The sequence below is a fragment of the Melanerpes formicivorus genome, unplaced genomic scaffold, assembly GCF_026170545.1.
Source record: "Melanerpes formicivorus ecotype bairdi unplaced genomic scaffold, bMelFor1.0.p_v2 SCAF_45, whole genome shotgun sequence".
Classification (NCBI taxonomy): Eukaryota; Metazoa; Chordata; class Aves; order Piciformes; family Picidae; genus Melanerpes; species Melanerpes formicivorus.
The window spans coordinates 380,865-396,009 of NW_027142397.1; the positions used below are offsets into that span (position 1 = coordinate 380,865).

At 58.2% G+C, this 15,145-nt stretch overlaps 1 protein-coding gene across 2 annotated transcripts; it reads left to right on the plus strand.

The window, feature by feature from the left end:
- The first annotated feature begins 580 nt into the window (after nt 1-580).
- YTHDF2 (YTH N6-methyladenosine RNA binding protein F2) lies at nt 581-14,289 on the plus strand. Of its 2 annotated transcripts, XM_068158997.1 has the most exons (5): nt 722-820; nt 1,143-1,167; nt 1,545-1,624; nt 5,539-7,110; nt 13,371-14,289. In XM_068158997.1, the coding sequence occupies exons 1-5, from the start codon at nt 794-796 to the stop codon at nt 13,392-13,394; spliced, it is 1,728 nt and encodes a 575-aa protein (XP_068015098.1). In that variant the 5' UTR covers nt 722-793; the 3' UTR covers nt 13,395-14,289. The 2 variants fall into 2 exon arrangements, with proteins under 2 accessions (XP_068015100.1, XP_068015098.1); XM_068158999.1 differs by lacking the exon at nt 1,143-1,167 and having other exon boundaries at nt 581-820.
- Nucleotides 14,290-15,145: the final 856 nt, after the last annotated feature.

A 15,145-nucleotide genomic window follows, 5' to 3' on the forward strand; every position in this document is an offset into this window, starting at 1 on the left:
TTGGCCTGCCCCATGCAAGCAGCCCCTAGACTCGGAAGGGCCAGGGTCCTTTTGGAGACCCTCCCCAGCCTGGGCTTACTACAGGCCCTTCTCTGCACCATCCCTGCCTGAGCTGAGCACTTCTTGACCGGGAAAAGGGCAGGAGCTGGACAGGCTCTGCTTTCCCCTCGGGTTTCGGGGTTGGTGTTCAGGGAGCCCTTTGTCTGGGGGGGGTCTCGGAGGGCTGTGATGGCCCTTGGTCCTCCTCTGCCTTGGGATTGAGGCTGTGCCCAGGGGAGGGGAGGAGCCCAAGTATCGGTATGCGACACAGCAGAGATCTGGGAGCTGCAGCCTTGTTTGCCGTGTTTTGGCTATAAAAGCGAGGCCGGGCAATGGGGGCGCCTGGCCCTTTAAGAGCAGGCTCTCCACCACCAGCCTCAACCCTGCCTGCGCTGCCGCGCCCGGCCGAGCGGGGATGCCGATCCCTCGCGGTCCTCCACCGGCCCGGCATGCACCGCGCCTCCTCTCCCATTTCCCCGCCATTGTGCCTGGAGCGCGGGGCGCGCGCGCGGTGCCGCGTGACGCCCGGGGAGCGCGGATGTGTGTGTGGGCGCGAGGCGGCGGGCCTGGGCCATAGACGCTGGGCCGGAAGGAGAGGCGAGAGGGGCTGGGCTAGAGCGTCGCCCCGGCAGCCGCGGGCGAGTCCGAGTCCGCCAGGCAGCCGCACCCGCGCCCGGACAAAGCCGCCGCCGCCTCCCGCTGCCCCGCCCTGCCCTGCCCCGCCCCGCCCCGCCAGCAGCCCCGCCGCGGAGCCATGTCGGCCAGCAGCCTTCTGGAGCAGGTAGGAAACTCGCCGGCAGCGCTCGGCCTGTTCTCCCCAGCCGCGCCGAGCGCGGCCCGCTAAGCGAGGCCGAGGCTCAGGGCCTAGCGGCGCGCGCGCGGGCCGGGCCGGGCGGCGACCGGGGCCTTCCCCTACCGCCACCCCGGTGTCCCTCTTCCAGGGCCGCGCCTCCATTGTGCTGCGGCGCGGCCGGGTAGAGCCTTCCCCGGCTGGGCCGGGCCTTCCCGCTCCGGGCCGCGCCTCGCCGGGCTCTCCGCCTGCGCCGGGGCCGCTTCGCCCCCCTGACTCACCGCTTTCCCTCTCTCTTTCCATGCTGCGCCAGAGACCCAAAGGCCAAGGCAACAAAGGTGAGAGCTGGGAGGAGGAGGAGAGCTGGGAAATGGGGGATCCCGTGGAGAAGCGACTGGGGAACGGGGATGCTGCGGGGAGGGACGGGAAGAGTCTCCTCCGAAATCTGCTGGGCACGTCCTGGGGGTCTCTGCGCCTTTACACTGCAGAGTGGCTGGGAGAAAAACAAACCCTGGGCTGTGGCTGGTAGGGCTGGGGAAAGTTTGCAGTTCCAGGGTGTTAGTATGGTGGTAAAGTGTCTTTCTGTTGGGTTAAGTGTGGTATAATGCAACCAGCAAGTAGTTATGTTCTAAGGTTTGTCCTGAAGTACTTTAAGGCAGCAAATGTTCGAATTTATCAGCAGAGTTTGTTCTAACGCTCTGCATCCCTTCCTCAGTGCAAAACGGATCTGTGCACCAGAAGGATGGGTTAAATGATGATGACTTTGAACCCTACTTGAGTCCTCAGGCCCGGCCGGTGAGTAACAACCTGCAAAGAGCCCCAGGGGCTTCCTGCTGCTCTCTAGCAAAGGCAAATTTGTCGTCTTGGTGTTTCCCCATCCCCACAGATTGCGTTTTGATATTTGGCTTCCTTGCCATGTTGCTCTGTTTTATGTGTGTGTTTCTCCAGGCAGAAAGCAGTGAGTGCCATTAGGTTGTGGTAGGCCAAGGTATCAAGGTTTTAGTAACTTTTTCAGGGTGTAAGGGTTTCCTGCAGTTGGTGTTGAGCTCATTTTTAATATAGAACTGCCTGAAGTTACGAGTTCTGCTCTTTCAGTTTTACTGCTCTGATTTCTCTCTGCCCCTTCACAGCATCTGAGGGGCTGTGCTGCCTTGCCTCCTGAAATCGCTTCACAGCTATGCTCTGGGGGCTTCTGGAGGGTCCCCACATTGTGCTCTCTCCCCTATGTATACTGAAAATGCCCCTTGTGGGGCTTTCTCTGCATTTCACTCACCCCCCACAGAACACAGACATGATGAAGGCTCCTGAGACCTGTTGAGGACTTGAGGTAGAAGTGGAGCTGCTGGTCAGCTCCTGGAAGTGAAGACTTCCCCAATACTTTTCTTCTTGGCTCTCTCTTTAAGATTAGCTCTGCTGCTAACTGGGTTTTGTTTGTTTTTCCTAATGAGTGGTAGGAGAGTGACACAGAACAGATGGAGTTCAGCTGATTAGATGGGTCGAGCAAGCCTTGCAGATAAACATCTGCAGTAGCACTGTAGCAGTTAGTTCACTCTCCTGCCTTCTCCTTCCCTTCCAGTTGTGATCAGTAACAATTAGCTGGGGCTGCTTCCCCCCTTGTATTTTTGTGACCATTTGTACCGGTTGTCTCTTCATCTGTGCAGTGCTGGTGCATGTTGGATTGGATCACAGGGATAGGTTTCTGCCTCAGCTACATTTTCAACAAGTATGTTCCTAACTTGAGCTAAATGAGGCTAAATACCACCTCAGGTCCTGGCAGCTGTTCTTACTCCTCAGCATTTAGCCTGTTACGGTCACTGCTCAGCTGCCTTAGAAGTTGCAGCCTAAGCTGAGCCTGCACAGGTGAGTGTGATGCTCCCTGAAGTCTTGAGTCGAAGCAGCTGCTTCCATTTGATGGTGCTTACTGTTCTAGAAATCACCATCAGTGGTTTCCAGCTTCCTTCTGAGTGTGGAGCCCTGCAAAGTGTAGTTGTGTTTAAGGCTCTTAAAGGTACTGAAGGGGCCACCAGCATCATGGCAGAAGCACCATAAGATTTTACCCTGTTTTGCATCTTTTCTGAGCTGAATGCTTTAGCTTCTCTTTGTATGCGGTGAAGATATGCTTTAAAAACAAGGAAGTGATGGGAGCATGTCCCAGGAGGTGGAGCAGAGCTGCTGCTCTAGCAATGCAGCAGCAGTGAGGTAAAGCCACCTTGGGATCTCTGGGCAGAGTTGGTCTTTGTTTCTCACCACTTTGTGTTGCTCACCATCTCTCCTCTGTTGTGACGCTTGGTAGCGTAGAGGGCAGCCCCCTGGAGCCCAGCCTGGGGAGGGCCATGGCTCTGCTGACCCAGCCAGCCTCAAGATGCAGAAGTGTCAGAGTGGGCAACTTTTTTTGAAGGTGGGAAGGGGACTTGTGGGTGTGGCTCTGAAAAATTACCTGAACACAGCCTGCTGCCAGAGGGGAACACCAGTGGCTCCCACAGTCACCTTCTGACTGCTCTACACAAGTGTGAGGGAACCAGGCTGTGAAGTTTCGTGGCTCTTCATCCAGGAGCTGCTATTTCAGTGTGGCTGCCTGGCTTGTCCTCCTGATGGAGGAGGGTCCTGGCTGTTCAAAGCTCTCAGTGGTTCTTCCTTAAGAGCCGAAAGCTCAACAGCAGCAATAAGTCACCTTCAGCCCCGCTGAGCTTTGGTGAGGAGGGATGGTGGATTTGAGGAGCTAACTGTGCAAGAGGCCTGAGTCATCAGGGAATTAAGAGCTGGTGGAGTTTTATTTGCATGCTAATGAGGAACTGTGTCGGTTGTACAAGTGCAGGGCAGCAGAGCAAGGTGGGGTGCTGGGGAGCAAGGAGTAGCCAGGGATGTTCTGGTAGTGAACAGGGATGAGCCTGGCTTAAATCTGCTCTGAACCAATAGTGCTCCACTGCTGCTGGACTCCTGTGCTGCCTCCTTGCTGTCTGAGTGTGGCTGGTAAGGGCTTCATACAGATCTCAAGTTTAACATAAGTAAGGAAATGTTTTGAGGGGATAAGGGGAGAGGTTTCATCTGGCAGTGATGTGCTTCATGGACTCTGAGGAAGAGGCCTGCAGAGAGGGAAGGGCTGCTCTGCCTGCTGGGCTCGGGTTTTAAATGTTTGTGTTGCATTAAGGCTGATTTCCAGGAGAGCTACTTGTCACTCCTAGAGCTGAGGGGATTAGCTCTTGAAGAGCCTTGGCTGGTTCAAAATGATGTCTTTTAAAAGTTCATTTGCTCACCAATTGTCACTGTTGGTGCTTCTGGATGGTTCAAGCCCTCAAGACTCTTCCTCGGTTTGGGTTTAGCAGCACTGAGCTGCTCCATTAGTAAAACTTCTCTGGACAGGAGTTAGCTGTGTGAACCACTTGCTTTTGGGATCCTTCTCTGGCGACACCAAGGCTGGAGGGTGTTTGTGCATCAGGGCTGTCCTGTGTCCACACCATGAAGTACCACAGAAGGCTTCTTGGTGGTACACAGCAAACCAAACCTCCAGCACCTGGTGTTAAATAATTGCTCTTGATCTTTGTGAAGTTTGGGCTGGCTCAACCCCAAACCTGTTGCTTTCTTTTAACTCAGCAGAAGGTGGAGAGGCAAACCAGGTATTTCTGGAGGGTGCCAGAACCATTTTGAGAACCCTCATAGATTGCACCATGGCCTGGAGTCCTCTGGGAGCTCTGCTTGGCACATGAAGAACACGATTCCATGAAAAATGGAGTGGAGCCTGCTGCAAGCCAAGCTTTTAAAGGGGAGCTGAGCCTGGCTTTCCTCTGGTGTGTGCCAGGCTGGCATGTGAGCAGCTCTCCAGCTTCCAGTTCCTGGGTGGTGGTGTCTGTTCGCCAGGCTTCAGCTGCTCCCTGCAGTGCAGGGGTGCTGGGAGCGCTCAGGGAGAGATGTTTGTCAGCAAACCCTGGTGATGTCCCAGGCTGTGAAACGAGGCCGTTGTTACTGGAACCTGAAGGCTGCCTCGGTGACAAGGGAGACCAAGGCATGGAGCTGCTGCCCTTGGCTTTCCTCCCTGCATTTGAAGGCTGCTGTCTCATTCTGAGCTGTCACCGTGTTGTAGAAGGCTTCTCCTTCAAACCTGTTGATGACTCCCCAGTTTCAGGTAGTTCCAGGTAGCACTGGAGCACTTGCATGGGCGAGGCTTTAAATCCCCTTTGTGGGCCGGTTCTTGGACTATTACAAGCCCTGGGACTGTGGAGGGTGAGCGTGAAGCTGTGTTCCTGGGTGATAAGGCTAAGGAAGGGTAGTTAGGGACATGGATTTTTATTTCTTTTGCCAGTGTGCTTCCACTGAACCTCTTCCTCTTCCTCCATGTTCCACTTCTCTCTGCGTCCTTCCTCCAGCCCCTCCCTCAGATGCCAGAATAAGGGCTGAGAAAGGCAAGAGAAGCCTTGGTAGTATCCACAAAAAGTGGCTGTTTGGCTGCTTAGGTAAGGCCCTGTGCCCAGGGCCACGTCAGGAGCTCAGCAGGCTCCCACCTGAGCGTGGGGAACTCGCTGGGCATTTGTGCTTCCTCTTCCTGGCACCCAAGCGTTTCCCAGAGCAGCTGTAACAAAGGAGGTGTTTGAAGGCCTCTTTATCTGCCCAGCCCTAAGGTAGGGAGGGTGTGTCCTGGGCAGCCCCAGCGGCTCACTCTTCCTGCTCCGCTGGCCCAGCTGCCGGCTGCTCACGCTGTGGTTTGTGTCTTGCAGAACAATGCCTACACTGCCATGTCCGACTCCTACCTGCCCAACTACTACAGCCCCTCCATCGGCTTCTCCTACTCCCTGGGGGAAGCTGCCTGGTCTACAGGGGGGGACCCCCCCATGCCCTACCTAACCTCCTACGGACAGCTGAGCAACGGGGAGCCGCACTTCCTCCCTGACGCCATGTTTGGGCAGCCAGGGGCCCTTGGCAGCACTCCCTTCCTCGGGCAGCACGGCTTCAACTTCTTTCCCAGTGGGATCGACTTCTCGGCCTGGGGCAGCAGCAGCTCTCAGGGACAGTCCACCCAAAGCTCAGGCTACAGCAGCAGCTACGCCTACGCCCCCAGCTCGCTGGGGGGCGCCATGATCGATGGGCAGTCTGCCTTCGCCAACGAGACTCTGAACAAGGCTCCTGGCATGAACGCCATCGACCAGGGCATGGCGGCCCTCAAGCTGGGCAGCACGGACGTGGCCAGCAGCGTGCCGAAGGTGGTGGGGTCGGCCGTGGGGAGCAGCTCCATCGCCAGTAACATGGTGGCCTCCAGCAGCTTGCCCCCAGCCACCATCGCTCCTCCGAAGCCGACCTCCTGGGCGGACATCGCCAGCAAGCCCGCCAAGCAGCAGCCCAAGCTGAAGACCAAGAACGGCCTGGCTGGCTCGGCGCTGCCGCCGCCCCCCATCAAGCACAACATGGACATCGGCACCTGGGACAACAAGGGGCCCGCGGCCAAGGCCCCGGCGCCAGCCCTGGTCCCGGGCATGGGGCAGCAGCCGGCGCAGGCGTCCCCCCAGCCCGTGGGGCAGCAGATCAACAGCAGCCCGCCGGCACCGCAGGCCCCGAGCGGGCAGCAGCCCCAGGCGCCGCCGCCGCAGCCCGGCCAGCTGCCGGCGCCGCCGGCACAGCCCTCGCGCTGGGTCGCTCCCCGCAACCGCGGCGGCGGCTTCGGCCCGGGCGCGGCGGACGGCGGCGCTGCGGGGCAGGCCCAGGCCGCGCCCGGGGCCGCGCCCGCGGAGCCCCACCCGGTGCTGGAGAAGCTGAGGTCCATCAACAACTACAACCCCAAGGATTTCGACTGGAACCCCAAGCACGGCCGCGTCTTCATCATCAAGAGCTACTCGGAGGACGACATCCACCGCTCCATCAAGTACAACATCTGGTGCAGCACCGAGCACGGCAACAAGAGACTGGATGCCGCCTACCGCTCGCTGGGCGCCAAGGGCCCGCTCTACCTGCTCTTCAGCGTCAACGGCAGCGGCCACTTCTGCGGCGTGGCAGAGATGAGGTCTGCCGTGGACTACGCCACGTGCGCGGGGGTCTGGTCCCAGGACAAGTGGAAGGGGAGGTTTGATGTCAGGTGGATTTTTGTGAAGGACGTTCCCAACAGCCAGCTGCGGCACATCCGCCTGGAGAACAACGAGAACAAACCAGTGACCAACTCCAGGGACACTCAGGAGGTGCCTCTGGAAAAGGCTAAGCAGGTGTTGAAAATCATTGCCACCTACAAGCACACCACCTCCATCTTCGACGACTTCTCACACTATGAGAAACGCCAGGAGGAGGAGGAGAATGTCAAAAAGGTAAAACTGGCTTGGCTGAGCTCCTGGGGGCAGGGGAGGAGGGGAGGGGTAGAAAAGTCACTGTCAGAAGCTGTTCAGGGTTACTGGGGAATAAATCATGAGGAGGAAGATCTGTGCCAGGAGAACAGGGAGGCACTGGGACAGGTTGCCCAGGGAGGTCTCGGACGCCTCCTCCATGGAGCTGCTGAGGGCCAGGCTGGGTGAGGCCTTCCCCGAGGGCTGTGTTCTAAGTGAGATCCATGGTCGGCTCCTGGGGGTCAAGGAGCCAGGCTTTTGAATGGCCACCCTCTGCCCAGAGCAGGGTCAGTGACAGATGTTAGCCACTGCCTGTAAAACCTGGAGGAGCAGCAGCAGCTCCTGTCCCTCCCCAGGCAATCCTTTCCTGCTCTTAATTATCCTTCCTGTTAGGCTTTGTCTGATGCCCAACCTAAATCTCCCTCGCAGCGGCTGGTGACTCCTTGTGCGCTCCCAGCTGGCCAGGCAGCAGCTCATTGCCTCCCTCTTTGCTGGGTGTGAAGCTGGTGGGTGGGCAGTGCCCAGCAGCCTGGCACCTGAGCTCCCTGCCTGCTGGCTCACTGCTCAGAGCTGTGTTGGTGCAGGAGCATTGCTAATTGGCAGATCTGCCCAAAGGCCTGCCACACCTCGAATCCTGGGGTCAGTCTGGGGGCTGGAGCAGGTCCTGAGAAGGGCAGCAAAGCTGGGGGAGGGTCTGGAGAACAGGGCTGGTGAGGAGCAGCTGAGGGAGCTGGGGGTGTTCAGCCTGGAGAAGAGGAGGCTGAGGGAGACATCATTGCTTTCTGCGGCTCCCTGAGAGGAGGCTGGGGCCAGCTGGGGGCTGGGCTCTGCTCCCAAGGGACAGGAGGAGAGGGAATGGCCTCAGGCTGCCCCAAGGGAGGTTTAGTTTGGACATCAGAAACTCCTTGACTGAAGGGATTCTCAAAGCCTGGCACAGGCTGGAGGTGTTTCCCAGAGGCAGAGCTGTGATGCTGAGGGCCATGGTTCAGCCCCAGCCTTGGCAGAGTTAGAGAATGGTTGGACCTGGTGCTCTTAAAGGGCTTTTCCAACCAAAATGATTCCCTGGTTCTTTGGAACTTCGGTGACCAGTGGCCTTGACTCACTCTTGGCTCCATCTGGGCTTGTCACCTGGGGCTGACCTTCCCCACAGCAGGGCTCTGGCTTCTCTCTGATCCAAGCAGTAATTACAAGCAAGCATTAGCACCAGCTTCAGGGGGGGTGCCAAGTCTTCTGCTGATCTCTTTAGTTTCAGCCATGGGGAATTTTCCATCTAGCAGCTGAGGAACAGGACCAGGAGCTGCAGCTGCTCAGCATGGCAGTGGGCACAGCCTGCTTTTACCTTGGAGCATTGTCTGCCAATGGCATCACCTGCACTCAGGGCTGGGCACTCAGCACTTGGGGTGCTGGAGGGAAACCTCTCAGGAGGGAGATGCTCTGCAGGCTGTGGGGCTGTGAACTTGGCTTGTGTGAGAGCCTGGAGAGTTCCTGTGACTTCACATCCCAGCACCTTTCTGCCTGGTGCCCAGCCTGTGCTGAAGTGCTGATCGGCTGTGCTCTGCTGGCCAAGGTTTGAATGCCACCAAGGCTGTGCAGGGCATCTTAGGAAGTGGGAGTTCTCCTGAGCTGACTGCAGGGAGCAGCAGGTAGTGGTGTGGGAGGCACAGGCCCTGGCAGAGTGGGGAAAGGTGTGTCGGGGAGGATGTTGCTGGAAGGCAGGTGGGAGATGGATGGGAGGAGTTGGTGCTGGGTGGGTGTAGGCAGGGAGTGAGCAGAAGGAAGAGCAGCAGAGTGGGGAAGGCTGGCAGAGAAGTGGCATCCAGGGATACCCCATCCTGGAACCATTCCAGGTCAGGCTGGGGCTCTGAGCAACCTGCTCTAGCTGCAGATGTCCCTGCTGACTGCAGGGGGGCTTTAGAAGTCCCTTCCCACCCAGAGCACTTGATGACTCTGTGGGCAGACTCTCCCTTGCTTTCCAGTCTCTGCCCTACTAATCCAGTTCTTCAAAAGCTCAGAATGTTCTCCTGACCCAGAAGGATGAAGCTGACTCCCAGTGTGATCCTAGCTGAAGCAGTGTGGGGCCTTCTGGAAGCCCCTAGCAGCTGCTGTTGTGCCTGAGCAGGTCACCAACTTCTTCCCTGTGAGGATTTTGACCAGAACAACAAAACAAACCTCTGAGCCCTGCTGGAGTGACTTCAGGACAGCAATCTGCCTCCACAGAACCCAGCAGCGGGGGTTGGAAGGGACCTCTGGAGCTCGCCCAGCCCAGCCCCCTGCTCCAGCAGGGCTCCCCCAGCAGCCTGCCCAGGGGCACAGTGCCCAGGGGGGGTTGGAAGCTCTGCAGAGGAGACTCCACAGCCTCTCTGGGCAGCCTGCTCCAGGCCTCCAGCAGCCTCACACCAAAGAAGCTTCTCCTGTTCAGATGGAGCCTCCTGGGTTCCAGTTTGTGCCCCTTGGCCCTTGTGGTGTCTCTGGGCACCACTGAGCAGAGCATTGCTCAGCTCTCCTCTGGGGCTGCTCTTCTCCAGGCTCTCAGGCCCAGGGCTCTCAGCCTTTGCTCCTCCCAGAGCTGCTCCAGGCCTCTCAGCATTCTGCATAGCCTCTGCTGGACTCTATCCAGTGGTTCATTCCCTCTCTTGAACTGGGGAGCCCAGAACTGGACCCAGCACTCCAGCTGTGACCTCCCTGGGGCAGGGTGAGAGGTTTCTTTTCTAGGAAGGCAGCAAATGGCAGCCCTACAGGAAGCTGCTTCTGGTTCCCTCTCCCAGTGCCCTGCCCAGGGTCCCAATTTGGCTGCTGCAGGCTCCAGCATTTTAGGGAAGCAAACAAGCTCTGTGCTGTGCCCTGCAGGACCAGAGTGCTCAGCTGCCAGGTTTGTGGGTGCCAGCCAGGGTGAAGTGGGGTTCTGTGGGTCTGAGAGGTGCCAGGTTGGAGCTGCTCCCTCTGCAAACCTGCCACCAGTTACCTTGGTGGCACAGGCTGCTGCTTCAGGGGTTATTGATGGTGGCAGTGTCACTGCCCCCTGCAGAAGGTGTGACTGAAGGGCAGAGAAGCTCTGTGCTGTGAGGCTGTTGGAGCCCTGCAGGCAGTTTCATGCTCCTGTGACAGCCATGCTGCATTGCTCTGGGGTGCAGCCTGCAAACCTTTTTTTCTCCTCAGTTGCAGGCTCAGAAGGGAGGAGGCAGAGGCTGCTTCCCACACTTTCTTCTGTTGGAGTCATCCTGGCTGGTGCTGTGTCTGCTCTGGCTCTGCTGCATCCACCAGAACACTCCTGGCTGTGGCCTGCCCAGGCACAGCCAGCTGCTCCCAGTGACAGCCAGGGGACCCAGCTCCTTCCCAGGCTCTTCCCCTCCCTGGCCTGGCTTTAGGCAGCTGTTGAGGTGCACCTGAACTGATCACTTCTATCAGCGTGCTGATTGCCTTCATGATGAACATCCTGATGACTCCATTCAGCAGGCAGAGTTCTTCCTTTAGCAGCAGAGTTGCAGTGTGTGGCAGGCAGGTTCCCTGGGAGCAGCACCAGGGTTTGGAGTGTGAGGTAACCACAGCCTGCAAAGGTTGTCTTGTCCAAGCCCCCTGCAGTGAGCTGAGGCACCTCCAGGTGAGGTGTGCAAGGTGTCAGCAGTGAGGGCTTCTTGCTTTCCAGCTGCTCTGGTGACAGAGGCTGGCAGCTCTTGACACAGATGTTGTTTCAGGTGACTTTAATGGCAGCCACCCCTCCCCAGTGGGCAGGTGAGTGTCTGGCAGCCCCTTGTTCAAGGGAAGCACAAGGGCATGGCTGTGTCCAGGTCTGGCTTTCTCCCTGGTGCAGAAGGGCAGTGTGTCAGGAGATCAGGACCCCAGGAAAGCTGCTGAAGTGCTGCAGTGTGAGCCTGGTCTGTGTGCAGTGCATGCAGAGCTCCCTGTGCCCCTCTGGGGGTTCTGCAGAGGGCTTTGTCTGCTGTGAGGTAGGATGTGACAGGTCTGCACTCCCCTGTTCTGTGCTCTGATCACTTTCACCACAGCTCCTGAGTCCTCTCATTTCCCTGGGTGCTCCTGGTTGTACCTGGCAGGAGTTGCTCTGTCCTAGGGCCTTGGGAGTTAATAAAGTAGATCCTTAGTGGTGCAGAACTGGACTCTTGCCAGGCAGAGCAGTGCCACCCTGCTTGCACTGCAGCAGAGTTCACCCAGCAAAGCAGCAAGGACTGGCCCTGTCCAGGCTGCAGGCTGGGATGGGGCAGGGGTTGCTGCTCCTTCAGGGGCTGTCTGCCTGGGCTGAGGCTTCTGCTGGGGACTGGCAGTGGTGCAGCAGTGACTGTGAGCAGCTGGCAGGGAAGGGTCTCCATTTTGTGAGCTTTCCTCTGCAGGAGCCTGGAAATGAAGATTTTCTGCCTCCATCTCATTAGAGCTTGGTTGAAGCAAGGATACTGAGCTGCCTTTTTTCTGTGGCTAACTCAGCCTTTTCTTGTAGGACCAGTTCAGGAGGCCCAGATAAACTCTCTTGTTTAACCTGGGGGTGGGGGGAAGAAACCACCCATGTTTCCTTGTGTGCATCTGCACAGGAGGGGAAGGCTCTGCCTTCTCAGCTCTGCTCTTTGTGAGGTGATCATCTCCTGGAAAATGCCTCCTGAGGCTTTCCCATCCTCAGCTGCAGGCTCGTAGGAAACCCTGGAGCCCTGGTGGTCACCTGCAAGCCAGCCCAGGTTAGGGTTCAGATGAAGCAGCTGCTCTGAGCTTGGTCCATTTAAAGGGGGGGTGGGAAGAGCTGAAATGGAAACCTGTGCCCCAGTGAATGCTGCTTTGTGCTGCCTTGCACATGGCAGTAGGCTGAGGGTGCACACAGCAGCTCCAGGGAGTGCTGCCTCTTTCTCTTGAGCCTCTGAATTCAGCTCTTCATGGCTGGCAGAAGGAGGTAAATGGATCTCTTGTCCCCTTGGAACACAGAATGTTGTCTGCTTAGCAGGGAGCATTTCTTCTGCCTTACTTGGGGTGGAGATGGTACTTCAGCCTCAGACACAACTGCACTGAGGTTCTTCTCCGGGCCCTGCCTTTGGTGATGGCCCTGTGCTTCCCCCTCTGCAGTGTGGCAGCAGCAGCCCTGCCTCTGCAGAGCTGAGCCTTGGCTGTTCCTGGGCTGGCCCCATCGTGCCCCTGGGGCAGGAGGCTGCAGGGCCTTGCCTGTGCTGGGAGGAGCATCAGCCCAGAGCCCTTGAGCTGGGGAAGGGTTTTGGTTTGGATCTGGAAATGGTGCTTTGAGCCTGGGCTGGGCAGTAACCCTTAGGGACAGTCCAGAGCTGCCTGTGTGCAGAGCTGCTGGGCCTTGGGCTTACAGGGAACCTGGCACGGGATGCTTGGCACAGGAGAAGATGTTGTAGCCCTCAGTGCCTGGCTGTGCCTGGTGCTGTGCTGCCTCTTCAGCTTGCTGCAGATGTTTGCCTGACAAGGTTGTGCCCTCGGTGCTGGAGGGCAGCTGTGGGGGAACACCCAAGGGCTGGTGGCAGTGGCTGCTGGGAAGCCCCTGTGAACCTGTTGGCTCTTGAGGTTTCAGAGCTGGCAGGGAGGGGTTTTGCTGGTAGCTGTGGGCTGTGCCAGTCCCTGCAGGCCAAGGCAGACATCAAGGTGTGAGCTGCAGGCTCCTTGGATGCCCACAGGGACCTCAGGTGAGGCCACAGGTCTGCAGTGCCTGGGCTGGCAGAACTGTGCCATGGCCATGCTCTCCTTCCTTGCCTCCTCTTCTCCCTGATGCAGGAACTGCCTGACCCCTGCAGCACTGCTCCCAGATCCCCCCCAGACTTCTGCAGCCCAGAGCTCTGCCTGGAGGGACAAGGGACAGGACAAGGGTCAGTGAGCACAGACTGGAGCCCAGGAGGCTCTATCTGAGCAGGAGGAGAAAGTTCTTTGTTGTGAGGCTGCTGGAGGCCTGGAGCAGGCTGCCCAGAGAGGCTGTGGAGTCTCCTCTGGAGAGCTTCCAACCTCCCCTGGGCACTGTGCCCCTGGGAAGGCTGCTGGGGAAGGCTGCTGGGGGAGCCCTGCTGGAGCAGGGGGCTGGACTGGGTGATCCTCAGGGGTCCCTTCCAGCCCCCCCCTGCTGGGGCTCTGGGAGATGAGCCGGTGCACCAGGTGGTGTAACACCATGATGCCATGCAGCACTGCAGGGCCTCCTGTGCCAGGAGCCATTGCTCAGGTGGCACAAGCCCCCACCAGAGCCCCAGGGGTGCCCACGGCGCGTGGGGCTGCTCTGGCCTGACCTCCTCTTCTCTCTCTTGCAGGAGCGCCAGGGCCGTGTCAAGTAGGAGCCTCTCCTGCCCCAGAGACTGCAGCAGTGGTTGCATCCCAGCTGCCCTTCAGAGCAAGGAAGAGCAAAGCATCCCAGAGAGAATTAGGACTTTGTTTTCCTTTAATTTCATTGACTTCAGAAAGACTCTGGCAAACCTGCAGTTAAACAAAGGAAAGTTAAAAGCAGAACCAGCCAAGCATTGGAATGTCACAAGGCACAGGACTGAGCCCAGAAGCAGAAACCCCTTCTAGGTAGAGTAGAGGCGAAGCTGTCCCCTGCCTTGGGCTGTGGTTTCAGAGCAGAGCTTTGGTTTCTTTGTCTCTTTACTAAGTTCTTTGGATTTCCAGGTCCATATGTGGCAGATGCCTTCATTTTTTAAGTTTTTTTTCCTCTCTAATTTTCAAACCCTGCTGCTCCTCCTCCTGCCCCCTGCTCCCCCCCTGCCCCCTGCTCCCCCCCGGCTCTGACACTTGCACTTGGGAGACACCGAGTCCTAACCTCCCCACGCAGCGGGGGGCATCTGCTGGATTTTCTTTCCCTCCCTGCTTCCCACCCACCCCTGGCCTGGAAGAGGAAAGTGGGGGGTTGGCCTAAGGAGGATTGGAGAGAAGTCCTCCCCCAGGCTGTGTCTGAAGGTGGTCTCCTCTCTCTGGCCCTTCTGTCACACAGCCTGGGCTCCGCGCGGCGCAGGGGAGCTCCGGGCTCAGTGCCTCGGGAGGCTGAGAGCAGAGGTTGAACCTTGCTTTGTTTACAGGAAAATGAATTTTGGGCAGGAGGGAAAGAAAGAGCTCTTGTAAGCTGTGTAGTGAATCTGTTCTTCAGTTCCTTGTTCAGCCAGTGAGGACTGGGCCTTGCCTTTCTTTTCACCATTAATCACTCTCGGTAATAAACGTGAGATCCTGTTGAGCATCGCTGGTCTCTGCCGCTGCCTCCTGGGCTGCTTCTCCTGGCCCCCTGCTCTGCCCTGGGGGGACAGCTCTCATCTGAGGAAAGGCTTAGAGACCTGGGGGCTCTTTAGTCTCCAGAAGGCTGAGGGGGGAATTTAGCAAGGTCTGTAAATGAGGGGCCAGGCTCTTTTAGGTGGTGCCCAGTGAGAGCACAAAGCCTGACAAGTGCCAGCCAGGAGATGGGAGGTGCCACCTCAACCTGAGGAGAAACTTCTTTGGTGTGAGGCTGCTGGAGCCCTGCAGCAGCTGCCCAGAGAGGTTGTGGAGCCTCCTCTGGAGGCCTTCAGGATCCACCTGCATGTGTTCCTGGGTGACCTGCCCCTGTCCTCCAGAGGATGGTCTGGGGATAGGGCCACCAGCATCCCCCCAACACCCTGGATGGTCACCAGAGGTCCCTTGAGCCACCCATCATTGTTTCTTCTCTGCAGCAGCTCTGGGCTTCGCTGCCCTGTTAACACCTGGCCGAGTGAGGTTCTCCCTGGGCCGGGAGCAGGCTCCCATGGGCTGTCTGCAGCATCCCCAGCTCAGCTCTTTCAGTGCCAGATTTGTTCCCATCCTGTTGGGATTGGGCTTACTCCTCGTTGCTTTGTGTCCTGTGCTGATCCCCAGCAACATGGGCAGCAGGGGGGAAGAGGGGATTCTGCCCCTCTGCTCTGCTGAGGCCCCCTGCAGGGCTGGGGCAGCCAGCTCACCTCCCATGTAAGTTGGGGATTATAGAGCCCCTGCCAGGTGCGTGGGGAATGCCACCCCCCCCACATCCCATGTGTCTCCCTGGGACCTCTGCTCCAGCTCAAGGAATAAGAAATTAAGGGCTTCCTGT